Below are 27,212 nucleotides of genomic sequence, written 5' to 3' on the forward strand. Positions count from 1 at the left end.
ATTATATCTCCATTGAAAAAAAATCCCTATGTTTAAAAAAAAGTTCTTGGCCCTGCTAGTGCTACTGAGATATGGTTGAAACTCCATTTCAGTCTTGTTTCATCGGTTGCATGTGGCCTCATGTGTTTCCCTGAGGGGAAGCAGGGGCGTAAATTCACCAAAATACAGGGGAGGGGGCAATTTTATTGTTTTCGATTCTTAACTAAAACACCTGTTTTTCAATGGAAATGCCAAAACAAGGTATTTTTCAAAATAAGCGGGATATTGAGTCTGTACTACCAAATTGACGCTTCTGCGTGGAAGACTCACTTCACCTGACAGCGAAGTGGCTGCTATTTTAAGCTGCGATTTCAAGACTCTTGGTACCGATTTGTATGAAGCAATACGAGACTTTGCAAACTGGCTGAGCTCTTTGTCCGTTCTGATTATCACTTTTTTTTTTAAATATACAATTGTTTTAATAGGGATGTAGTATTGAATTGAAATGTGCTCTGAACAAAATTTTGATCAAACTGTGAGTGGGATGTTGGCTAGCGTACATGGATAGAGTCAAAAGATTGTTTTTGGAAGACCGAGTTTTCCTCCCACTCCTGTTTTGACTGAAAGGCCCATGAACTTCATAGGTAATTCCCACCCACTAGCAATAGGGACCATTATGACGGACAAGAAGGCTAAAAATGGCTTAAAGCCAAAGACTAGAACTGAGTGGTTTTCTGTAGTTTATTCTGGTCCGGTAAATGAAATCATGGCCTCAGGAATTTAAATAAAAGGTTAGATGCTAAATCTGACTAAGAACGCGTGCTTTTTCCTTCTGAGACGAAGATTTTAGAAAGTCCTTATTTTTTTCCTGGAACGTTCCACAATAAGATGTATCCCGGATTAAAGACTATGAAGAAAAGAAACAGTCGACCTCACTATAATATCACATAGGGAGGATTCCAGAGAAACTTTCTGAAATGAATAACCTTATGGAATACATTTCTTTACTGTTATACTTACTGTTGGTACACAATGCTAAAGACGTGCGGAAGATGATTCTTTAAAAACCGATTTTTTAACGATGCCATTTTAACGTCAAAGTTTATTAATGTTTACCCAAAACCTACGTTATTCCAGAGCCACTCCGTTGAAAATGGAATTGAAATAGATTCAGCTTTTTTTTAATAACTAAGAGTAATGGTACAAATGGACCTAAATACACAAAAGCAGGTAAGCAGTTATTATTTCAAAGGGGATACCCGAATGGGACGATTCCAAATTTTTCGCCCATTGAGCCGCAATGCTCTTCCAACGTCAGCAGGCGAATCAAAACAAACTCTTGCCTCGTCTGTTGCAAAACCATCGTCTGAAAATTTTCGGGCAATTTGTTCCTTTCTCAGCCCAAATTCATCAAAAAACAACAAAATGTCTTCAATTCCCGCTTTATAAGGTATATTTTGAAGGCAAACAACACAACGAGGGTCGGTAAAATTCGGTGGCTTAGCATCGATAAATTGTTCACCTTGGAAACGAGGTCTTGGTTCAAGACCTCTAGGGTCTATTGGTCTGAAGGGTCGGCTGTTCGACAATAGAGAAGGTCGCGTTCTTGGTTCTTGTCCTCTCAGGCCTCCTGGAAAACCAGGACCCGGCTGTCGAGGGTAAATACCTAGTAGAGAGGGTCTTGGCCGAAAAGATGGATGTAAAGGCCCTCTTGAGCCAAGAAGAGATCTCTCTGGCTGTTTTTGTGGCTCATTAATATTTTCTTTTGGTTCTTCTACTATGGTTTTATTTTCTTCAACTTCTTCTTCTTTAGTTGCGTCCACAATTTCTTCATTTTCATCAGACGGCTCTGTCTCTTCAACTTCCATGTCAACATCACCAATGGAATCGGCAATTTGTGGAACATAAGTTGCGGCTTTTTTCCTGGAAATAGTTGATACCTCAATCGTATTTAGACCCATCATGCTGCCATTTTTGGCAGTAGCCTTTTCTGCGTCTTCGGGATTCTGAAACTCAATGATTGCGTCACCAGAAGGATCGTTTGAGCTGTCAAGCAAAAAATGTATCCGAGCCGGGAAAACACCGGCGTCAGAGAAAAAATCAAGAATATCCCGCTCAGTGACTGTTGGCGGAAGTCCCTTGACGAAAGTTGTCTCACTTGCAGGACCTTTTGGCTTTGTTTCATCTATAATAGGCTTGGCAGTGTCACGAAGCTTGGATTTAAAGTACTCTTCGACAGGGGCAAGCGCGACTGGAACAACCTTATCATCAAATAATACACCACTGTAAAGAAGTTCACGGGCCTTTTCTGCTTCCTGTAAAGTTGAGAAGCGAACGTATCCAATAAGACAATTCGTATAATTGGGTGTAACCAGCTCCACAGAAACATCCAAGATGTCAAAGCCACTAAGAGCCACCTTCAAACTATCAACAGTAGCATCATTTGGCAAATTTCTGACACAAAAACAGCTATCATAAAGCATTTCACGATGAAACTTGTTCGGTTGATAATCATCAATCGCCTGATCGAATTCTTTACTCGATGCATCGCTCAAAATGACTGTGTCGTCTAGTGGCGTGTTCAAAGCCTTCATTTTGTCACTGACGGAATCAAAGCGGACGTAAGCAATACTGGCCAACTGGCCATCAAGGGCTGATAGCAATCGAATATTGTCGGCTTTTATGTAAATCCCCCGAAAGAAGGAACGAATAGCTTTGTACGTTAGACGTGGAAATCTACCGAACACTCTAATTATAGTACTTGCTTGAGTCGGTTTTGTTTCACTTTCTTTTCTCTCAGACTGAGCCCATGTTTTTTTTGTGTCAGAACCGTTTTGTGGAAAAGGCTGAAATTCATTAGCACTAAAATTTGGTGCCAGTTGTAGCAGGGGCACTTTAGGAGATGGAATGTTCGCCACATCTGGCACCTCTTGTTCAAGTGGACTAAATCTGCTTTTTGTCTCTCTAGTCGTGGCAAATTTGTCCACATAAGGTGCCTGTGGCTCAAGTGGACTAAACCTACTCTTAGCCTCCCTAACCATGGATCCTTTTTCATTTAAAGGCATACCGGGGCCATCTCTTTGTGGTGCACGGTCTTTTGACGCTTGCTTCAATAAAGGCTGAGTTTTTTCTTGCTCGCGAGTAGGCATAGCAGCTTCTTGTTTAGGCGGTGCTAATGATGGGATTGGTGCGGCTATGGTTTCTTTTCGATAGGTACCATCTCGATGCTTGACATCCTTTTCAAAGCTTTCCCTACGTTTATCCCTCCCGAACTCGTCCAAGTCTCTTTTCCTCTGAGTAGGGGAAGTTCTTCTGTGTCGCCTGTCCCTGGATCTCGATCTTGAGCGTCTTTCTCTGCTTCGGCTTCTGTCCCACCGCCGACGATCGCGCCTTTCTTTTGAACGGCTCCTCTTTTTGTCACGGTCGGGCGATGATTTTGACTTTAAACCGTAACGATAACGATCTCTGTCTTCCTCTTCCTCAGGTTTCCCTTTTTCTTCAACATTTTTTCTTTCTCTAACCATAGAAGACTTGGGGGCTGAAACTATTTCAACTTCAGGTTTGGTTAAAGCTGGCCTATTCGGTGGTGCTTGTGGTAACGGTGGCTGGGCATTAGGCGTCACATTCATAGGTGAAATTCTTTGTTGTTGTTGAGGGGCTCCAGTAGCTGTTGGAGCAAACCCAAAGGCTGCTAAGCTTTCATTCGACATCGCAGTGGCATTAGTTGTTGGTTTTTCCTGTTTTAACGCAGCAGTTTGAGCGAAGGCAGCCGCTTGAAAAAGTGCAGCATAGGTTGCAGCCAACTGCGGATTCTGCAACGCTGACAGTAAGCCAGCAGGATCAAGGGGCATTCCCAACAAAGGATTTGCAATAGGCATAGTAGGCAAAGGACCCATACCACCCATATTAGGCATTGGCATAGATGGCATAGGTGGGGGCTGAGTGGGAGTCGGTTTTGGTGGAATTGGAGCCACTGGATGACCGCTTCTTGTTAGCTCAATAACTCGCTGCATCTCTGCTCTTGAGCTTAAGAGAAGACGGACAGAAGCGTCTTGTAATCTCTCTCCATTTAACGCCATAGCTTGTCGGGCATCTTCGTCTGAGCTAGAAGAAAATCAACTAGTTTTACACCCGTAGCAAAATTATTTATTAAAAAAATTATTTTGCAAGCTTCACGCAAGTTATTTCCTTTCGGTTCAAACACTTTTTAATAGTAATTGATTAGTATTGAAACTTTGAACTTACTAATTCAATTTTTCATTGACAGGGGAGGAAGGGGTGAGGAAAATACTAACATTGATTGTAAAAGCCGCAGTGGAACTAAACTTTACTGGATTTCACCCCATCCCCTTTTACGTTTATAGATGGTTTTCAATCAATTCTTATTAGCTGATTTATTCAAGCAAAGCAAGCTAAGAAAAATCTCTATTTATTTGCCTGAGGTTTGGAGTCCCCTTCTTACTTTACATTAGAAACAAAACACATTCAGTAGTGGATTGGTCTTTTAGGAGAATTGTCGGCTAGTGTGTCAGCAGCCATAAGCACTATTACTTTGTTAGGAACTTGCTGCAATAATATGCCAACAGAAGCGAGTAGTTCAAATTTCCAACTTGGCTATAGAATATTCATCCTTTTGTATTGTTTAGAGAATGCCTCATACCTTACAAGCCTCACATGAGGGGTAGGTTTTCAAATACCCCGAGAACAACTGCAAAAAAAAAAAAAAAAAAAAAAAAATTGAAAAATTTTCTTTTATTTTACATCCAAAAAATGAACAAGGTTCTTTTCTTGGGGGGACCAATCCTAACGAAAGCGTGGGAGGGCCTTGCTATGCTATTACTATTGGCACTAGTGTTGAATTAGTTATACTTTCATTATGATTTTGTTATTGATTGTATGCAACAAATTTTTACTATAAATTACGTAATTATTACTTGTGCTTTTATTATAACGTTGGCGACACTTTAAAGGCTGATTCTTTCTGATAAAAAAAAAGATATATTTTTATCCCTTTTTCATTGTTTTTTTTTCGTAGTGTGTTAATCGATATTCTTTTGACAAATTCAATGTATTTTAATCTTTTGTCGTGGATAACTCAACAATGATTTTGAGGATCGACAGAGCATTATGCAATGTAAGGAAATGTATGCCACAAGCATTGTCATTAATACTTGTATATTTAACTCTATTCCAATCTAGTCTCGACGCAATTCGATCTTTATTCTGATTTGAACTAGTGCTGAAGATGAGTTCTAATCTTCGTAGAAACATCCGCAATCTTCTGTTACTAAAACTGTTGCCAGCATTTCCGCAACATTTAGTACACACTGTTATAGGGATTCACCGCTGGATCTCTACAAATTCTTTTTCTGCGTCTTCTAATTTTTTTTTTGTGTTGCTATGTAGTTCTAAATAATATTCGAAGGCAAATACTTGAAAATACATCATTTCTCCTTGTCTACCAGATTACCATCATCATTTAATTGTGTTTCTCATCATTTTACAAGTGTTTTTCTTTTAATTTTGCAATAAGGCTTAAGTATCAAAATGTAGCATATTTAAAGATGCGTAATAATATTACTACTAACAACTCACTACAGGACCATGCCCCCTAAGGCCAACACAGCAAAGCAAGCTCCTCCTCCACCCCAATCTATTGAAAGCTTTCCTCTTTACCCCCTCCCACAAAGTACCAATTTCCTTTAAATCTTTCCTTATGACCTCTTCCCAGTCTATTCAGAGACCTTCTGCAGCAACATAATCATAGATAATTTGTAACAAAACGGAGCAGACAAAAGATGGTCTAGTCTAGATAATTTCGGAGACCACAGCTTCCGCTTTTTGCTTTGAAAAGAATTAGAGAATTAAACAGTATATAGTTTTATTTGAAATCGTATATAAACTTTTGTTTTAAATTGTTTTAGTTTAGTTTTACTACTGATGACGGTCACTGTATATATGACCAAAATATCTGGTATTTTTTTTGAATTTCTATATACTGTCTATTAAAAAGGATTTTATCCCTATTTTGAACTTTTATTTTATGGTCTAGTGTACAACAAATATTACTCAAATACATATCGGAAAAGTAATTCGTGTATTTATTAGGTTCGACGATAAAGCATTTAGTTTTGAATTACTAAAAAAAATTTAAGAAATTGAAAATGGAAAGAAATCTTATTGACAGAAATTTTAACGGGGCAAACAATTTTACAAGTTATTTAATTAAGAGCGTAACTATATTGTCAAAAAAAAAAAAAAAAAATCAAAAATGCTTTTTAAAAATTCAGATTTTTTATATATGACGCCATTGCCGTCGTTGCAAAATGGTAACGACTACTAAAAAATCACACAACCTATTATTTTGAAAAATTGTCTTTCGTTTAAGTTTTCATATTATGTTACATTGAATTCAGGAATACATAGAATTTGAAACTAAATAGTGCAGTCGTGGATTTGTAAGTGCAAAAAATAAACAGGCAATGAAAAAGAGTAAATCAGAGATGGGGCGTTGAGTACATTACAAGCATGGGCTCCAAAAAGAACCAGGTAAGAGCCTAGCTATTGGGAGAAAGGAGGCTCTAAGACCACTATCCTGAAACTTCACAGCTTGCTCTCAATTATTTTCTAAAGCTGCTATCTAGGGCATCATTTTTTATGCTCTCTTCACGAATACATCCCCTGATTCCCTCACTGAACCTAAGTATGCAACAGAGGGATGAAAGGCGAAATCCCTTGAATGCCGTTTCGATCTATCTTGATTCGATGGGACATTTTCACAAGTTAGGTAGGTACTGAGACAATACTGACTCTAATTTTCTGAAGACCACCTAACATGGGCGTTATGGATCGAAATTTTCTGAACGGAACGTTTGGTTTCGTAGCGGGTAGCAGCCGTCCCCCTCCCCCTAAGTGGCTTTTCTGTAGTATCGTCATTTTCGCCTTATTTATACTTTTACTTAACTTAAGAGTCTGTAAAATCAAAATTAATTTAAGAAGATTAAATCTCAACCTTTTTTTTATAGCCTTGTGCATCCCCTTCCCTACATATCTAATCCATAATATTATAGTTGCTTTAATTTTGTATACCTTTAAATAGTTGAAATGAATTGATAAAATTGAATTTTGTTCAAGGGAAGAAAATGTTTCTCCTTTTTACAACAGCTTGCGCTATTCGTGATGAAAACTTTCTTTTGGAATTAATTTACTTCCAATTAATTAAATCAATAAACTATTAAATTAACTGCTATCAAACAGTTCGTGGGAACGTACTGTAAGTAAGGAGCGACCCGGCTCAATGGTAACCGAAACTCTAGAAAACGGGTTTTTGATACCAATAGATATATCAAAAGAATCATATTTCAATGCTGATTTCAAATATATAACTTTCATCAGGTTTAGTGCTACCCATCAAAAGTTACGCGCCTGAGAAAATTTGCCTGATTTTCAAAAAAAGGGCGGAAACACCCCCTAAAAGTTACAGAACCTTAATGAACATCACACCATCAGATTCAGTGTATCAGAGAACCCTACTATAGAGGTTTCAAGCTCCTATCTACAAAAATGTGAAATTTTCCATTTTTTGCCAGAAGAAAGATCACGGTTTGCCAGAAGAAAGATGCGTGTTTATTTTTTTTTTGTTTTTTTTCCCCATGGGTAATTGAAACGAACAAGTAATTCTTTATTGTTGTTAGACACCTCATTTGAATGGATAATAAAAGTCCTAGTGCTATATTTGATTTATAAAAAATATAGGAAGTAACTAGGCCCACTCCTACGGTTATTTTTTCCCCAAAGTCACATAATCAAAATTTTTAAACAGCCATTTTGTTCAACATGGTCGAAAATATGATAAATATGTCTTTTAGGGTGACTTAATCCCCCGAAGTTCCCAAAGGGAGGGCTAAATGTTATGAAATTTACCCATTGTTAACATATTGTTTGGTTTTTTGGTAATTTAACATATTTTTCCTGGTGTTTTTTTTGGGGTTTGGGGTAGGTATGGGTGGGTCGGGGGTTATGTTGGAGGATCTGTTCATGAAGGAAGTTTTCATGGGGGAAGGGAAATTGCCCTGTAGGGGGCGCCGGACTTGCCAGCCTTAATTATTGGTTCTTGGGAAGTATACAACCATTTTCAGGAAGGATCTTTTCTGGGGGGGGGGCTAGAGGAGGGGGTTACTCTGGAGAATATAGCCGTGGAGGATGTTTCTTGGGGGTAAGAGACATTTCTATGAAGGGGGCGCCGGATTTCCAAGCATTAGAAATTAAATCGATCATTAGACAATCAGAAATTAATTAAAAAAAACAAGTTTTTTCAACTGAAATGTAAGAAGGAATATTAGAACTTAAAACGAACAGAAATTATAACGTATGTGAGGGGGTTCTCCCCAAGTCAATACCTCGCTCTTTACGCTACAGTTTTTTTTAGTGCTTTCAAAAGAGCTATCTATTCTAATTAAACGGCCTTTGTGATTCAGGGGTTTGTGAATCAAAATTTTTTTTAACTTTTAACGTAAAGAGCGTGGTATTGACTAAGGGGAGAACCCCTTCATACACGTAATAACATATACGTAATAAAAAAACAAGCGATACGGCTAAATAGTAATCGAAACTTTTAAAAACGGAATTTTGATGTCAATAAATGTATCAAAAGAATGTGTTTATAATGCTGATCCTAAATATATAAATTTTAATAAGTTTAGTATTACTCATCAAAGGCTACAGGCCTGAGAAAATTTACTCGATTTTTTAAAGAGGGGGGAAACATCCCCTACAAGTGAAAGAATTTTAATAAAAATCACACCGTCAGAATTCAGCGTATCAGAAAACCCTATTACATAGGTTTCAAGCTCATATCTGCAAAAATCTGCAACTTTGTATTTTTTGCCAGAAGAAAAATATACGAATATAGAAGTTAGTTACGTAAGTTTATTTGTAAAGACATCCATTTAGCAAAAGAAAAGTAAAATTTTTATGCAAATAAAAGCTGCAATAACTAAAAAACGATCAGAAATTAAATAAAAAAAACAAGTTTTTTAAACTGAAAGTAAGGAGCGACATTAAAACTTAAAACGAACAGAAATTATTCCGTATATGAAAGGGGCTGTCCCCTCCTCACCGCCGCGCTCTTTACGCTAAAGTTTGTCTCTGACTCAAAACTTTATTTTTTAAAACAATACAAAACTTTAGCGTAAAGAGCGAAGCGCTGAGGAGGGGACAGCCCCTTTCATATACGGAATAATTTCTGTTCGTTTTAAGTTTTAATGTCGCTCCTTACTTTCAGTTTAAAAAACTTTTTTTTTTATTTAATCAATTAAAGGACGATTAATTAAAAGCTATAAATTTAACCTTGGTTATGTACTGTCACAAAATGAAGTGCTTTAACTTTATGCTTAAGACATTTTAAACTAATTAGAATACTGACAGTTTTAGGAAAGACGGTTATAAAAGAGTAGCCTACAAGAACCTAGATTCATAATTAAATATGCTTCAAAAATAAAATGAACAAATTCTAAAACTTTAAAGACAACGAAAACAGATAATTTTTTCAGAAATTTGAGAACCCACTCTAAACAGGGGCTTTTAGCCCCTGTTTAGAGCTTTACGCCCTTAAACGATATTTAAGGCTTTTAGCCTTAAACGATATTTAAGCCTTTTAGCCCTTAAACGATATTTAAGGGTTGGACAGATGTCGTTTTTCAAATTAATAATGACCGCATTCATTAAATATGGGCATATTTTACGTTAGTCTTCAATTTAGCATCTTTTTCAAGGTCAGCCCTCAGCTTATGCGTTTTTATAGGCCTGCTTTTCAGTTTGCGAAACTTCCTCAGTGTATTGGAATATTATCAATACAATATTTTCAGAGTTATTTACTATCCTACTTAATATACTAATTAATGGCTTAGCAAAGCAATGTCTTAGTTTATTATTCATGTTTTAGAAATTTAAAATAATTTGCATGGAATATCTTTTCTTTTCTACGAAAAAGCCAGCTAATCATTTGCAAATGTACACCCTTAAAACAAGAATGTTTAGCGACTTAGTGAAAAACATTTCTTCTTTTCAAAAATATCTCTAGGAACGGTACTAATAGATAGCGCTATCTAAAACAACGCCCTACCTATGAACTGCATAGAGGCCCTAAACACCGGGAGCAGCTTACAGGAATTAAATTACGCAGTTAAACTGTAGGCACATGTTAATCTCATTTACTAATGTTTTGTTGTTTACAAGTTTTTGTTCCTAAAATCTAAGGTTTCAGAGGGATGCACAGAAAATTGTTTATACTAAGAGACAATACTGTTAGGAAAAGTAGCTGTTAGGCAGGTTTCTCAGTGTCGATGTATTTGACAGATCGATCGATGAAGGTAGAAAAACTTGAGTTTCCTTAACCATTTGTTTTCGCCAAAAATATTTTTTATTATTTTGTTTTATTAACAAACAAGCTCTTTCAAACCGTAATTGCGAAAAATTTACTTTTTTGTAAAAATTTTTTATTTTAAACAGAAGACCTCCATAGAATCTAGCATAAATTTAAACTGGGGAAAGGGAAGAACAAACCTCCCAAAAGTTTTCGAGAGAGATACGCCCTTTAGTGTCCAGGGAAATTCGAAAGGAACGGAGGACAGAGGTTTCATAACTCTTCCCCCAAGAAATGACATAATTTTCCCCGAAAATAAAAATGTTTTAAATGGAAAGCTAAAAATTTATTTCCATATATTTGTTTTTTTCTAAGGGGGGGGGGGGGTTGGACCAGCAGCTCCCTCCCCCGTCCTCAATATCAGCAATCGTATAGTCTTCTGAGAAAAGAAACGATAAATGGCTCCTATTTTGCTATTTGCTTGATGTATTAAAAACATACGCGTTTTTGCCCTCTTAAGCATATAAGCAGTGCCTTAAAAACTAACTTTTCAAAATCACCTTTTTGTGAAACAAACAAGCCTCAATTTTTGTCAGTGTTAAATAACTTCTAAGTGAGCTGGGATTTTCTTTCTTTCAGCAAAAAAAGTCGAAACGATTTCAACATTTTCAAGATAGAAAAAAAGAGATATGAGATTTCAAATGAAGCAGATTTGCCACATCTACAGTTTCTGCTATAGATCAACAAATTTCTAGCCATGGATTCTGGAAAAAAAAAATCCCTCTACAGCTCTAACTGATCGATTTTCATTATTCATTAATAACAAACCATTGAAAATATTGGTCTTAGCATAATTTACAGTATTCCATAGATTTTTAAATTTATGAGAAGAAGATGCGAATTTCTAGTCTCTTGTTAAAATAGTGCAAACAGACAATTTTTCAAATACATTAATCCTTGTCTTTTTCTTCCAGTACTTTCACTCTATTTGATCTTCTTTTTGTTTTAACTAAAAGGCAGAATTGCAACAGAAAACTTGCTTGAGTGAGTAACTCTAAGATACTGGCCTATTAGCAGACCCGTTCCTAGGGTTGGTGGTGCCCGGTAAAAATTAATAACAGCGCGGCATCCCGACTCGAATATATGCAAAAAAGGCCAAATCAAAGAGAAAAATTTCATTAAAGTGGGCAGCTCCCCCCCCCAGCTGCGACGCCCCTTCCAGTCACGGCGTCCACGGAAGCTGCCCGAGTTGCCCTCCCCCTTTGAAATGCTATGCCTTTTAGCAAAATCTTCCCGAGAACATTGTAAAACTCATTTCTTTGAAATGTAAAAAATCATAAATAGTTCTTTCAATCAACTTTTTTCTCGTCAAAAGCCCCTGCGTGACTCCAAGTTCAAGAATTGATAATAAGTCAGTTAAAAAATGTGCTCTATAAGAACGATTCAAGTACAGTTACTCAAGGCCGTATTCAAGGGGAGGGTTAGAAGGCTTGAACGCCCATCCCAAAAACAAAATGTTTGTCTGACTCGTAAAACATAATAAAAAATGAATATAAACAATTTTTTATGCATTTTTTAAAGTTTTCTTCTGTAAAATCTCCTCCCCCCCCCGAAAGAATCATGGATGGGGGGGGGTATGACTCTTTTAAGGTTTCCTAATAGCTATGCAAACAGTATTATCTTTCTTCTTTTTATCAACGGCATATTAGTCGAATGGGCGAAAAATAAGCCACTCAACTGAAAAATAGTATGTTTTTTTTTAATTAGCATGATTTGCTGCTTTATTTTAAGACAGGACAGACGTAGCTTTGTTCAAAAGACGGGTTGTGAAAGCAAGAAAAGACATTTTTTAAAAGTTCGATTTTGTTCAGTCGGAAAAAAAGGTTTTTTCTTTTATAAAAAACTTCATTTCGTATTTGGTTTCTCTAGTCTCCATCTAACTTGAAATATTTTTCTTCAAACTAAGCCTCAGAAACAGCGAAATTTTTTTTTCCTAATGTACGATATGTTGCAACGCTTATATCCAGAGTTGTACGCACTTCTTTGACAAGCCCAATAGGATACAGAATTTGCAGATTCGTAACTTGTACTACTAATGAGCTGAATTATTCATTTTTTGCACAAGAAAACTAACCCACACCTCATAGAAGAACTATAACTCAGGCATACAAGTAATCAGCCATCGTATACTTGTTGCCATGAAGTCATATTTCTCGTTTTAGTTTAAATTTTTATCGCTAATGTCGATCTTAGAAGTTTCAAAGTTATTCTGCTGATTTTTCACGTTTTCGACTTATTTAGACTAGCTTATTTTTCTAGAGTACACACAAAATCGGTTTAGTCATAAAATCACGCATACATAAGCTCGATTTTTATTTAATAGATAATGTGTATTCATATAAAGGCGAAAATTTTTTCTGATCAGACAGACTATCGCAGATGTATAGATTTTGTGAGAAGTGAACTAGCTTGTACTGTTTTACCGAGCAAAATTAACCTACAACTTCGCGAGAAGAAATACAATTCCGCGCGTTGTCGAAGTTGTTAAAGGGGCGAAGAAATATTTTTTCTTTCACAGATGAGATCAGCGATCTCCAGAATTTACACTCTGGCTACTAGCTAGAATTATTTTTTGAAAATGTAAGTTGTTATGTAAATCTTTAAATAGTCTTTTTGCTGGCAATTTGGGGACTTATGAAAATTATAGGAAATTATGAGTAAAGTCGTAAAAATTTTGAGATTACAAGGAGGGGGTGAGCACGGGACCGACAAATTTTTTCAGCAGCAGCTTTAATTTTTCAGAAGCGTAGGAGGCTTTGTGTAAAGTCTTTTATTAACAACAATGCTTCCTGTGCCAAATAATCGTCCAGTGCTCGTAAAAGTAGATTTCGTTTTAGTAGGAACGAATAAAATAAAGTCCAAAAAACATTGGCATTTTAAGGGAGAGAGGCACAGAAACAAAAGCCCCTTTGTCAAGTCAGAAACAACCTTTTAGCTTTTTGGAGTACGAGCTTTTGTGCAGAAGTCATAAATGTCATTTTTCTTTGTCAACTGGTAAATTTTGTATAATCTCATTCAATTTGTTTAATAAATATTTTTTCTTTGCATACATATCTCTAAGACTCTTCTCGTCATAAGCAAAAGCATAAAATATATACTTCCTACAATCTAAAATTAATTTTGACTCGCTACTTTAAACAACTCGAAACAGACGAAAACTCACTGCCTCTTTAAATGTCAACAAAGAAATGAGACATCAAAATAATCACACTTGAATGTGTAGGCAACCAATATTTTCCTCATGGAAGGAAAGGATCAGTAAAGGGGGAGGGCATTACTGACAAATTAGTACTAACATTCTTGCACCATCATCAACAGTGTTTTCACTCAATCAAAATCTCAAAATAACAAGCCACTTGATCATAGAAGCAAACCTTTAGTCCCTAAATTGATTGTAGAACAGAAGGACTAGTATAAGAGAGGACAATCTTAGATTAGGATGGCTATTCAAAACAATAGAAACTATCTTAGCTGCATCATCTAATGATTTTCGTTTTCCCCCATATATTATTACTGGTTAGTCTAACGTTATATCAGCAATTGTTTTTCTTCTATTAATGATAGTGGAAAAATTATTTCTTTAAACATCTAGAATTCGGAGGATTTTTCCAACACTTTTTTGGTACCAGAGAAGAGGTTTCTATCGGAGATGTAGAGGAAGGAGTGGGGTTCTAAAATTCTATTCCACTTTGCCAATTTTACACACTCTTCAATTTGTACCAGAGAGGTATTATTAGAGCAGGACAACGGCTTCACATTGGGTAAGTGTGGCAATGGCAGTGATTTAATTAAGATCTGTAAGAATATAAACTTATTTTTGGCTAACCAATCATAGACCATTTTGCGGTGAGCGGCTTACGTTACGGAATGACAATTTGAAACCACTATACCTTTTTTTTAAGTTCTAGATTATTTTCTTCACCAAATACTATTTGTAATTTGGCTCAATACCGTCTTGACATTTCCACAGAACTAAAAGTAGATGGCGCTGAGGATTGTTATAACTTTTCCGACAGTTTTCTATATCTCTATTTTTGGTTGTTTATAAGTCTTTGCCTCATCCCCACAAAAATTCTCCATGTATTTACTTGCCCTGGATTTTAAATGAGGTCAATTTGTTTGTGTCAGGTCTAGTTGCGGAATATTTTGTTTTAGTATGCTCGGTCTTTTTTTTTAAACTCACATAAATTTTTTTCGCATTTCCATCAATTTAAGTAATTCTTAGATAAAAAAAAACAAAAAACAAACCAAATCACGATTAATTGTAAAGTAAACTGATGATTTGAGCCCAAAATTAGTATCCGTTTTTCACATTTTGAAGACGTCAAGAACCTGATTAAACAACATAAATTTTTATGTGGTGTATTTGCTCACTTTTGAAATATGACATCATAGAAAAACTTTGTACTTATTTTTGTCGTAGATATAGGAGTTCTCGTACCATATAACGTTGCTTAGTAACATAAGGCGGTAATACTAGGTTATAGTATATTGAGTCGGAAATGCCAAATTCTACCATACTAGGGTGGTGCAGGAACACACTTCCTTTTCTTCATTACCATTATCATTGGTAACCTATTTCGCATTATTAAACTATGTGACGAGATATATGAAAATAAATTTTAGAAATTTCCACTTTTGTCTTTGAATTTAATAAAGCTTTGTTGCTTGTTGTGTTTTTTTTAACTTCTAATTGTGTTTCACGAAAGTAATTTGCAGTTTCCGTTACTCTAGTAGCAATTTACGTTAGTCTCGATTTTTAGAAGTTTCAATTTGTTTTGTCAAAGATAATTGAGTTTTGTAGTTCGCTGCAGCCGAAAACATAATTTTTATAATCATCTGGTCAAAGAAGGAACAACAACAGCCGGCAACGCATTTTTATAGAAGAAATGAGGATAAGCCCCCAGACAGTTTGAATCCATCAAACTGGGAAAAAGACGAGACCAAATACGAAAGAAGAACAGGAACATCTGAATCATTCTAGTTCACAAGAAAGCTGATTGGATTGAAACCCCCCCCCCAGTCCTTCAGGGGACAGAGGACTTTTAAGGGAATGAGGGTTTAATGCATGCAAAATGAATCATGATTTTAAATGGTTCCTGAATTAGGAAAATATACTCAGACCAGCATAAAGCGGATTCCTATCCGCTGTGGGCAGGCGTGGTACTAAAAACAGAGGAATCACTCTTATAAGCCAAATTACAAGCTGCTATGCTACTATAAAACTAATCCAAAACTTAGAAGAAAGAAGACGAATTATAACTTTTGCGTTTTGGAGTAGAAAAGTTGAATAGCAAAACTTGGAAATGCTTCTTCTAAGAAAGTAATCGGCGATTCTTATAATTTTGCTCACTCTTACAATAAGAAAGTTACTGCAGAAGCTGTTTACTAAACTATGAACAGCAAATAAGAGTCAAGTGTACCAAATTTTGGATTTGATTAAGTAAGCCTTATGCTAAATTGTCACTATTCTACCTTATATATTTACTTTTAATTTAGTATTTTGGGCGCATTTTTTCGCAAATTTAAACTTCATACTGTAGATAAATCGAGATAATACCCTTCAAGTGTAATATACCCTTCAACCCTACTCTATATTAGTGTCAGTTTTAGCTCCTATCTTCTTTCATGTGTTCTATGTCGGCACTATGCTTAGTTCACTAAATAAAATTCTTATTTGCATCTGTCGTGTATTTTTTCTTTTTTGAAATTTTAATTTTTGGTCATTTCCAAGTTTTAGCTTATTGTTTCGTCATCTTTACCACCTTCTCGCTAAAAGTTAAGATCAAAGAAACTGACAAAAGAGGATACCCTGGCATTTTAACGTGGTTTAAAAAAGGAACTAAAACTACTAGCACCAATGACAATGCAGCGTTTTCCAGGAGAAAAAAAGAGACTTAAATCTTAATTAGGACTACAATTAAATATTTAAGTTTATATTCTAACAAAGACATCTATTCATACCTGAAACGCGCGAGTTTCTAGAAATTTTCTTTCGCTTCTTTCATAATTATGAAGCATTTAGAGCAATGCCGCATTTTCGTCAGTGGTGCCACGTTGGACCACAAAAATAAATAAATGGAGTTTAATAACGCTTCTTGTCCGTAATAATTCAAACATTAACAGTCTGGTGATTCTCAAAAATTCCCAAAAATTAACAGAAATATTCAAATGAAAGCTACACCTTCTACAAGGATTTAGTACCATATATTTTAGCTTTTTTTTTGGAGGATTATTTGCTCACATTTTTTTTGTTGAACATGGCACCCACTATTACCAAAAACCACATAACTTTACGTGGAGGTTTTTCTTTTGTCATTGAAAATAGGATCCCAGATTTTACTAATTCTTCAATAATGTATATTTTCAACTTAACCAATTCAAACAATAAAAATTATCTGGCACTAGCTATTTTTGTTGATTATAAATAGTAAAAACTAGTTTAGCTTGCAAAACACAAGCTAGCGAAAAAAGGTATACCTATTGCAATCTTTTGAAAAAAAAATTTTCAAACAAAAGTAAGACGTAAGTAAGAAGAAATGAAACAGAACAGAAATTATATCTTTATATTTTGCTGAGTAGATGGCGCTGACTGGTTTTTCTTTGCAGAGACGAATTTGATTTTCATACTCAGATTCCCATATTCTTTGCACAATCTCATATAGTAAAATTTTTCACGTCGTTTAAATGACCTTAGGTTTTGGACATAATTAATTTTTCTATTTAATAAGATACTTTGTTCACCTGTAATTAAAATCACGTGAAAACATATAATAGTGGATAAAAGATTTAACTAAGACCGTTTAAAATATACTAATAAAAGGCCGTAAAATAAGCAGACTTTTACTGGAATATTTTCAACTGTCTTAATTAAAAGCTATATAAGTACTTTTTCGTTTACGAAAAAGCTATACTTCTATACTTTTCGTTTCATTTTAGTTATAAATGAAAAGTTAGTTCGATCTAAGGTTATTAATTTTACCCTTCGGTTGTGAACAGTTGCCTAATTTATTTCTTTTCGAAGCAAAGCACTGTGTGGAGATACGTGATAGTTTAGCACTGTCGTTCAAGGCTAAGTGGAAACTTTTTTAGCTGCATCATCTAACAATCTTATTATTTTCTTATATTATTACTTCTAATTGGAAATTATCTGAGCGATTTCCTTTTTTAAATAAACCTTTCGAAGATATAATTTCTTTCTTTTAAAATATAAATTTGAATGACTTTTCAACCCTTTTTGGCAATACACGAGGATTTTGCAAACTTTCTATCGGAAACTTTCAAAAGGATTTTGCTAACTTTCTATATTTGGGCCCGTCCCTACTATGTACAAGGAACACCCTAGTGCGCCAAAAAACTATGAGTGACAGAGAGAGAAGGAGGTGGGGGCGAAGGGAAAGAAAGAGAGCAATTTTGTCCATATCAAATTTTTATCAAGCAATTCCCATTTTTAGTATGTACTCGAACGCAGAAATCCTTATGCGAAAAACTTGAAATATCCTTGAATCTAGGAACTTTCAAATTTTGTCATTAATAATTAATTTATTACAAACAATTTATTAGTTAAGGTATAAATAACTAATGAGTTCATATTATACATAGTTAATTAATAAACTAATTGATATATTAATAATTAAATAATAAAATAAAGTTGGTTAATAATTGATGTTATTACTAATTAATATTCTGTTCACACAATTTAGCTGAATCAGATCAATGTTGTTCCTAATACTATTTGTGTATGTATCCTTTTCCTTTTGAGACAGTCGTTACAGAAGGTTTTTTTTTCCAAGATTAATTTTTGTTTCGGCTTGTCATTTTCCATGACGATCTCGAATCACAGGAATCGTCACTTTTCAGTTGAAATAAACCTTGCTCGCTCGTTCAGCAAAAACACCTACTAAACTCAATTCCTCAAATGAAGTAAAAAAACAGATGTTTAAATGATTCTACAGCTAGCTGATGAGATACAATACCCTATCTTCAACTTTTTAAAATACAGGGAATATCTCCATAGTTTATATATATATATATATATATATATATATATATATATATATATATATATATATATATATATAAATAAATATGTCTCCTTTCTTTTCTTTTCTAAAATGTAAAATATGTTACGTACCTGCAGTGCAGTGTATAATTGAGTTTTTGTTTCTCGTCTTTGTAATTTGTTCGATGTGTTTTTTTTTTTTTTAGTGATACTCCGTCTTTTGTACCTTTTTTTGACGGGTAATAAATAAATAATAATAATAATAACATATACATATATATATATATATGTATATATATATATATATACATTTATATATAAATATATATATATATATATATATATATATATATATATATATATATATATATATCGTAGATAATTTCGGAGTTTTACTACTGATGACGGTCACTGCATATGTGACCGAAATATCTGGTATTTTTGTAATCTATCCATATAAATAAAAGCTTTCAAACAATAGTCAGTTTTTTTTTAGATTGTCCTCATTTACATACGAATAAATTAAAAGAAATAACGAAGGGGACAGACTCACTTTTTGATCAGCTGCGTAAACTAGCAAAACAGAATTAAGCAAAATTGTAAAAAAGACAATTTTTAGTGTTTGGATAAAAGGTAGACATTTACCGTTCATTAACAAACGGAATGACTCACTCACGAGAGCCAAAGGTACCATTTAAGCAAAGCGAGAGCCCCTGTCCATGAAACAGTCGATCAAACGTTCAGGAATAGAAGAAGAAAGCTTAGTAATAAGTATTAGGTCTGTTTTACTCTTATTTTGTATAGAAATTGGCTATCAATATAGTTGATTGAAAAAGTAGCAACTGTATTGGCAATATGCCAACGAATCCAAACTTTGCCAAATCTCATTCCTTTTTAGACAATAGTCTAGTCTATGAATAATGACGTTTCTTGACTACAAGGGTCGTTGCGTCGGCAATACGGTAGCTGAGATCGAACCCCGAGCCCCATATTGCCAAACAGAGAATAATCAACTGCGTCCCCACAGGCTCATTAGAGAATAGAGGAAACAAACCCAAGCTATTTAAGGATAAGACTAAAATAGTTGATGATTTGACAATTCTTATCTGGCTTGGGTCAATTATCAACATGTCGGACGTAAAACTAAGATGTTCAGATAACAAAAAAGGCTTTATTTATATTCAAACCATTTGACCACATACTTAATGTGATAGCTATTCTCTTCAACTACTCCATGGAAATGGCTTTCCATAAAATGTAATTTAAAATCCAAATTCACAATACGATTTCACAATTTAGTGGAAACAATAAAAGAGGAGGGTTATAGCAGAAATACAACATATAATATTTGTTTATTATAATAAACAGATACTTCGCGATATTATATCTAAAGTAGATGCACAATTCGTTTATACAAGTGAAATTTGATAATGACACAACCAACAGCAATAATTTCGAGTACATTTACAAATTTGTGAACCACCACCCAAGAGTCCCAGTGTGTTCCAACGTCACAAAGATTGTTTATTTGGCTAACCCCAACTTCCCCGGATGTAGTCGGCAGTAGATAGCACATGCATATCCAGACATATGTTAGCTGAAACACTTTGCGTGACTAAGAGTCAAAACATTATCAGACCTTTGATAAAACGAAATAAAATATAAAAAATGAGAAATATAAAAATATAAAATAGCATCGCATAGTGATATATACCAGAGCGACAATCTAATTTGTTCTATTTATTTCTATACCATGGTCAGAGCTGTTCCAAGGATTGGTAGTGCCCAGGGAAAATTAATTACAGCGCCCCCCTCCCGACTCAAATTTAAGGAAAAAAAAGACGAATAAAAATGAAAAATTGAGTAAAAGCGGACAACAGCCGGGGCTGCTGATTCGGTTGCCCCCCCCCCCCTCTTTCAAAGGCTGTGCGTGGTTAACATTAAAACCTTGTATATATAATTAAGATGTGAGTTCTTTATCGTTTTTTGTTCTTTGGTAAAGGCTTCCCGAAGCTAAGTGGAAAAACTCGGACTTTTATTATTATTAGTGGAAAAACAGACTTTTTTTTTATTTTCCACCTTCTTATTAGAATTACTATAACCGCTATTCTATATTTTAAGTTCTTTTTATTTGTAAATGAAAGAAATTGGGGACTAAGAGATTATTTACGCCTTTGATATGGAAAGTAAGGACCAAAGTAAATCGAAAATGATACGTCTGATATCCTCGCTTGTTCTGCTCTGCACGATTACTGGAAGCAAGTGACCCTTGTACATTTCCGTTTCGTTTCAGGATGGCAATTATCTTTCACCTCCTTTTTGGTTTACAAAATGTCAAAGAGAAACACTATCGCATAAGGCCCATTCACAGTGAAATTTGACTCACACTTAGAGTTAGCCATCACTAGCGAAAGGGGCTAGCGAAATCTCAGTATTAGTAAAATCTTACTGTGAATGGGCCTTTAACGAAATAGTAATCTTGACAAGCTAAAGTCTCACAATTTTCAGGATCAAAATGTTCATTGTATTGTTCTTTCACTACTTGAAGAGTTCTCAATTTTGAAGTCACACTAGCCAAAATCAAGCTGAACTAATCCTCATAATTTGTGATATTGAAAATTCTTATTTAAAACTTAGAGGGATTAAAACGTTTTGAATGAGCAAATTTTTCAAAAATTTGACCTTATTTTAGTTGTATCGTACTGGCAGGTCCTGGGGTGGCAACACAGTCCTGGGATGGATCTCAGTATGGCAACACGAAACCCAGAGTTCAAACTCGGCTGTAACAAAACAATATGTGGCCAATGCAAGGACCAACAAACATGCGTTACATTGACATGAATAATTGAATCGGCACAACCAGCCACATTTCGAAAAACACACAGTATTTTTCACTCATAAAATCATACGAATATTTGCTTTGCGAGAATCCTCTATCATGACCTTTAGGAAAAATGAATTTTGCTATTTTCCTTAAGGAGATGGCGATATTTCTGACTAAGAGCTTTACAAAGTTTGGCAAAAGTAACTGAAAAAAACTTTGATCTCACGATAAGCAAATTCACCCCTCAACTAGGACAGAAGCCTCTAGAAGCCTCATATATATATATATATATATATATATATATATATATATATATATATATATATATATATATATATATATACATATGTATATATATATATATATATATATATATATATATATATACATATGTATGTATATATATATATATATATATATATATATATATATATATGCTCATAGTAATCTAGTCACACCTGTAGACCGCCCTAACCCTTATTGGTCAACTATTAGAAGCTTGATTAAGTTTGGAAGCTGAGTAAAAACAAAATTTTAAAGCTACAGCTTCTATATATATTCACAGAAGTAACAATAGTCTAGCTCGAGCATAGCTCTTGGTTTGAAAAAAAAAATTTAAACATTTGGGATTTGAAATTTTTTTTTAACATTTTTAGTTTTCAATAAAAAAAAAAAAAAACCTCTAAGTTTCAAAGCTAGTTGGTTACATAAGATCTCCCAACTAAGGACAGAGCATGTTTCTTGTCAAGGACAGTTACTATCGTTACTCACTGATTCCTTAGTGTGCAATTAAATAAAAAAAACAAGTTTTTTTAACTGAAAGTAAGGAGCGAAATTAAAACTTAAAACGAACACAAATTATTCCGTATATGAAAGGGGCTGTCCCCTCCTCAACGCCTTGCTCTTTACGCTAAAGTTTTTTATTGTTTAAAAAAATAAAGTTGTGAGACAGTGTCAAACTTTAGCGTAAAGAGCGAGGCGTTGAGGAGGGGACAGCCCCTTTCATATACGGAATAATTTCTGTTCGTTTTAAGTTAGACTACGTTATGACAAGGAATACTTCACGTCTCAGCTTTGGACTCAAGTTTGGAGATCGTGTCATTACAGATGCTGATTTTGCCGATGACTTGGCCATTCTGGCGGACTCCATGGAGCAGTTGCTGGAAGCGCTTCGAATCCTACGAGAAGAGGCTGCAAAAGTAGGACTGCAGATAAACTGGATTAAAACGAAAATTATGGTCATAGACCCATCCTCCCCTGCTGCCAATCCTTCAGTTCGCCTGGATAGCACCACTAGTATTGAAGTTGTCCAAAGGTTCCCCTGACTGGGCTCTATAATTTCTTCAGATGGCTCGCTTCTTTCTTAAGTACAAGCGAGAATATCCAAAGCGTCTTCTGCCATGGGCAGACTGAACCGTCACCTCTGGCGAAAACCAAACATCAGTCGTACTACGAACCTGCGGATTTTCAACGCCATCGTCGGCTCTGTGATGCTCTATGGAGCTGAAACGTGGCAAGCTTCAGGCGCAACCCTTAAGGCAATTGATGTCTTTCAGTCGAAGAGCCTGAGGAGGATCGAAGGTCTACGATGGCTCGACTTCGTCAGCAATGAGAAGCTGCTGCAGCTCACCAAGCCGTCTTGGTTTTCGACCCAAGCAGCCGAGCGAGCACTATGATGGTTCGGACACCTACTTGAAATACCTCCACACATACCTGCGGAAATTATCCACGACTTCGACCCTGTCAAAGCCGATCGGAAGCGACCTCGCGGCCGACCGAAAAAACGATGGTCTGACAGCCTGTCCGAGTTCCTGACGATGACAAATATCAGGTTGAGCGATGTGCAAACGCTTGCCATGGACCGAAGTGGATGGAGGAGGCAGACGTCACTCTCTACGCCGAGCAGCGCCCGGCAGGAGACATAAGTCAAGTTTTAATGTCGCTCCTTACTATCAGTTTATAAAACTTGTTTTTTTTTTTATTTAATTTCTGATCGTTTTTTAGTTAATGCAGCTTTTATTTTGGCTCACCGTCACTTAAAAATTAAAAAAAAAATTGCATAAAAATTTTACTTCTCTTTTGCAAAATGAAAGTCTCTAAATTTGGTTCTGGCGTAATTTACAAATAAATTTACGCAATGAACTTCTATAGTCGTATATTTTTCTTCTGGCAAAAAATACGAAGTTGCAGATTTTTCGCAGATATGAGCTTGAAACCTATGTTATAGGGTTTTCTGATACGCTGAATCTGATGGTGTGATTTTCATTAAAATTATTTCACTTTTAGGGAATGTTTCCCCCCTCTTTAAAAAATCAGGTAAATTTTCTCAGGCTCGTAGCCTTTAATGAGTAATAATAAACTTAATAAAATTCATATATTTAGAATCAGCATTATAAGCCCATTCTTTTGATACATTTATTGACATCAAAGTTCCGTTTTTAAAAGTTTCGATTACTATTGAGCCGTATCGCTTGTGTTTTTTTTATTACGTATATGTTATTACGTATATGATGGGGTTCTCCACTTAGTCAATACCACGCTCTTTACGTTAAAAGTAAATTTTTTTTTTAATTCACAAACCCCTGAATCACAAAGGCGGTTTAATGAGAATAGATAGCTATTTCGAAAGCAAGAAAAAAAACTATCAAGTAAAGAACAAGGATTGGATTTTGGAGAGGAGCCCCTCATATTTACAACAATTTCGTTTCATTTTTAGCTCTAATGTTTATTCTTACTCCCACGTGAAAAAACTAGTTTCTTTTAATTTAATTTCTTATCGTATTTTAAATAATGATGGGAAATCCGGCGCCCCTTCATAGAAATGTCCCTTACCCCAAATAAACATCCTCCACAGAAAGATTCTCCCGAGTAACCCCCTCCTCCAGCCCCTTAACACCGGAAAAAAATTCTTCCTGAAAATGTCTGTATACTTCCCAATAACCAATACAGTATGTAAGCAATGGGCAAAGTTCATAACTTGCAGCCCTTCCCCTGGGAACTCTGGGGGATTAAGTCATCGTAAGACATATTTATTAGATTTTCGACTATGCTGAACAAAATGGCTATCTCAAAATTTCAATTGGGTGACTTTGAGAAAAAATGAGCGTGGGAGGGGGCCTAGTTGCCCTCCATTTTTTTGGTCACTTAAAAAGGGCACTAGAATTCCTGTATTTCCGTTCCAATGAGCCCTCTTACGATATTCTAGGACCACTGGGTCAATATGATTACCCCTGGGAAAAAAACAAACAAATAAACAGGCACCCGTGATCTTTCTTCTGGCAAAAAATGCAAAATTCCACATTTTTGTAGATATGAGCTTGAAACCTCTACAGTAGGGTTCTCTGATACGCTGAATATGATGGTGTGAATTTCATTAAGGTTCTATAACTTTTAGGGGTCTTCCCCCTTTTTTCGAAAATCAGCCAAATTTTCTCAGGCGCGTAGCTTTTGATGGGTAATATTAAACTTGATGAAACTTATATATTTGAAATCAGAATTAAAATCTGATTCTTTTGATGTATCTATTGGTACCAAAATTATGTTTTTTAGAGTTTCGGTTACCATTGAGCCGGGTCGCTCCTTACTTACAGTTCGTTACCACGAACTGTTTGATAAACATCTTCATACAGGCCTGATGCTTAGAGGGAGACGGATTTTTCCTGCAGTAGGAAATAAAAATATGAAAAAGTGCATTGTCAAGCAGTTTGAACCTTGTCCGAATTGGACAGCTGGTGATAAAAAGATAAATTAGTTGTTACACTTCGATGTAAACATTCCAATTCAACGTATAGTTCTGAATTTACGTTTCGATTGAACCATTATTCAGACAGGGCTAAGAAACCGCCAGCCAAGGTAACGCCCAAGACGATATCTGTTACTTAACGTAGAATTCCAGCGAATTCTAGCTCTTTATATGTTTTATTTTGTTTAAGCTTTAATGGCTGCATTAAATCGAATTGGATCACAGTTCCATGATACCTCTACAAATTTGTAATCTTTTGATGTAGGTAAATAGGAAGAGAAGAGGACACATAAAAAGACTAGTTCAAGCAAAACAATAGAAAGGTCAAATTTGAATAACGTTTATCTTATTTTTGGTCTAACAGCTCGACAAGTGTGACTCCCGAGTGGCGTGAATTGAGAGAGTGGGTCATTTGCCCCCTCCCTAGATTTTGAAATATACCTTTTTTTGGGAAGATTTTCATTGAAAATGCATTTTTTTCGCATTAAAAAAAAAAACGTCAGATTTAACCCCCTAGATTTTGAAATGTACCTTTTTTTGGGAATATTTTCATTAAAAATGCTTTTTTTTCGCATTTAAAAAAAAACGTGAGATTTAACCCCCTAGATTTTGAAATGTACCTTTTTTGGGAAGATTTTCATTGAAAATGCATATTTTTCACATTTTTTATAAAAAACGTCAGATTTAACCCCCTAAATTTTGAAATACATTCCCCTTCCCCAAAGTTTCGTGAACTGACGCCACTGTTACTCAAAGTAGCTTTATAAGTAAAAAAAGCAACTATTTGGTAATGCATTTATTCTCCTTCTTTAAGTAGTTTCTTATAACAATATAAGAGCGGGCGCTGAATATTCAGTTTCTTTTCATTTACAGTTTGAAGAAGCTGTTATTACAGTATCAAATAAGCCAAATTTAAGATATCTACTTACGATGAAATTTGACATCTACTTACGATGAAGTTATTGACAGTCAAAATAGGCTGATGCTTTTCATTTTTATCTATATAGGATATCAATTTTTGTTTGATTTCCTACTTTGAATTACAAAACTGAGAAGGAAAATAAATATTTTATATTTCTTGAGTTATTAAGCTATTCAAGGGCAAAGATAGTCCAACTCCAATAAAAGTAGAGGCATTACGTACATAAAGGAATTCGGGTAAAAATATTGAAGCGACTTTAACGATGTTTTTGCTTGGTCGTTAAGTACAACGGCTCTACTGACCTGACATAATCCTTTCATTGTCGATGAAAAAGGTCAAGCGCCGAAAACAAGACGCCAGACGAAAACCGGACTGCATCCCCTCAGATCATTGTAAATGACGTCTCATTATAAAATGACTTTTTGATGCAGTTTAATACCTATTCAGGAGTTATTTAAAAAAAATGCATGAGGATAAGGAGTACATACTCTCTTAGTTTCTTTGCTGGATATTTCTTTTCAAACTGTCAAGAAACCCTGAAGTTGGTTACTAACAAGTCTAAATAACTACCAAGAACACGATTGAAAACAGCTTGCTGTCATAACTGTTTCTGGATTCTTAGTTCGTTAGTTTCTTTTGGTTTTGAGTATTTCAATAAATGTTAACTATACTTGTTTCCACAGTCATTTTTCTGCCGTGACCCATTATTTGATCTACTCTTTCTATTTACTTTCAAACTTTTTCATTCCAATTCTGCTTTGAATTTCAAAAGTTTAGTAATTATATTCGGCAGGCTACAAGATGGTTTCTTAGCTTTGCACTTTCCGGGACTTGTTTGACAACTTTCAAAGGAAATTCTAAAATAATTCTGTTTTTCAGCTTTTTTATTATTATTATCTGGAGACATACCACTTATAAAAAATATTGATTTTAATGTCACATTTTACTCGGTTGTTCTTGTTCCGGCACCTGTGCATTATAAGACGTAAGTATACGGAGGGTGGCGCTTTGGAGATTTTTTCAGATCTGTAAATGGTTTCTGAAATTTCGTATATTTCCGTTATAATTCATTTTTTGGGAGAATTTTACAGATTTTGCCCACTCTCCTCCAATACATATTTCTACATACGTGCTTGTGCTAAATAAACTGAAATTTCAAGCTTCACTTAATCCCACGTGACGTCTTAGGTGTGGTTCAATTTTATTCGTTATGGCTGCATCTACAGAGAAAAACGGTGGGTTCCGTCACCAAGGGGGTCTTCACTAAACCTTGACGTAGAACGACATACTTCAGAATCAGCGCCAAAGTAAACTGCTCTT

The 27,212-nt window shown here is 35.1% G+C and overlaps 1 protein-coding gene across 1 annotated transcript in view; it reads right to left on the bottom strand.

Annotated features, from left to right (window-relative positions):
• Positions 1 to 1,119: 1,119 nt before the first annotated feature.
• The window catches only part of LOC148952524 (uncharacterized), a 56,315-nt gene continuing 30,222 nt past the window's right edge, over positions 1,120 to 27,212 (bottom strand). Inside the window, exon 3 of the mRNA XM_089089941.1 lies at positions 1,120 to 4,083. Within this exon, the coding sequence (XP_088946067.1) occupies positions 1,221 to 4,083 (2,863 nt within the window). The 3' untranslated portion in view covers positions 1,120 to 1,220. The remainder of the gene's footprint in view (positions 4,084 to 27,212) is intronic.

This window comes from Artemia sp. Qi Xiang Cuo, chromosome 5 (genome assembly GCF_049724085.1).
Source record: "Artemia sp. Qi Xiang Cuo chromosome 5, ASM4972408v1, whole genome shotgun sequence".
Classification (NCBI taxonomy): Eukaryota; Metazoa; Arthropoda; class Branchiopoda; order Anostraca; family Artemiidae; genus Artemia; species Artemia sp. Qi Xiang Cuo.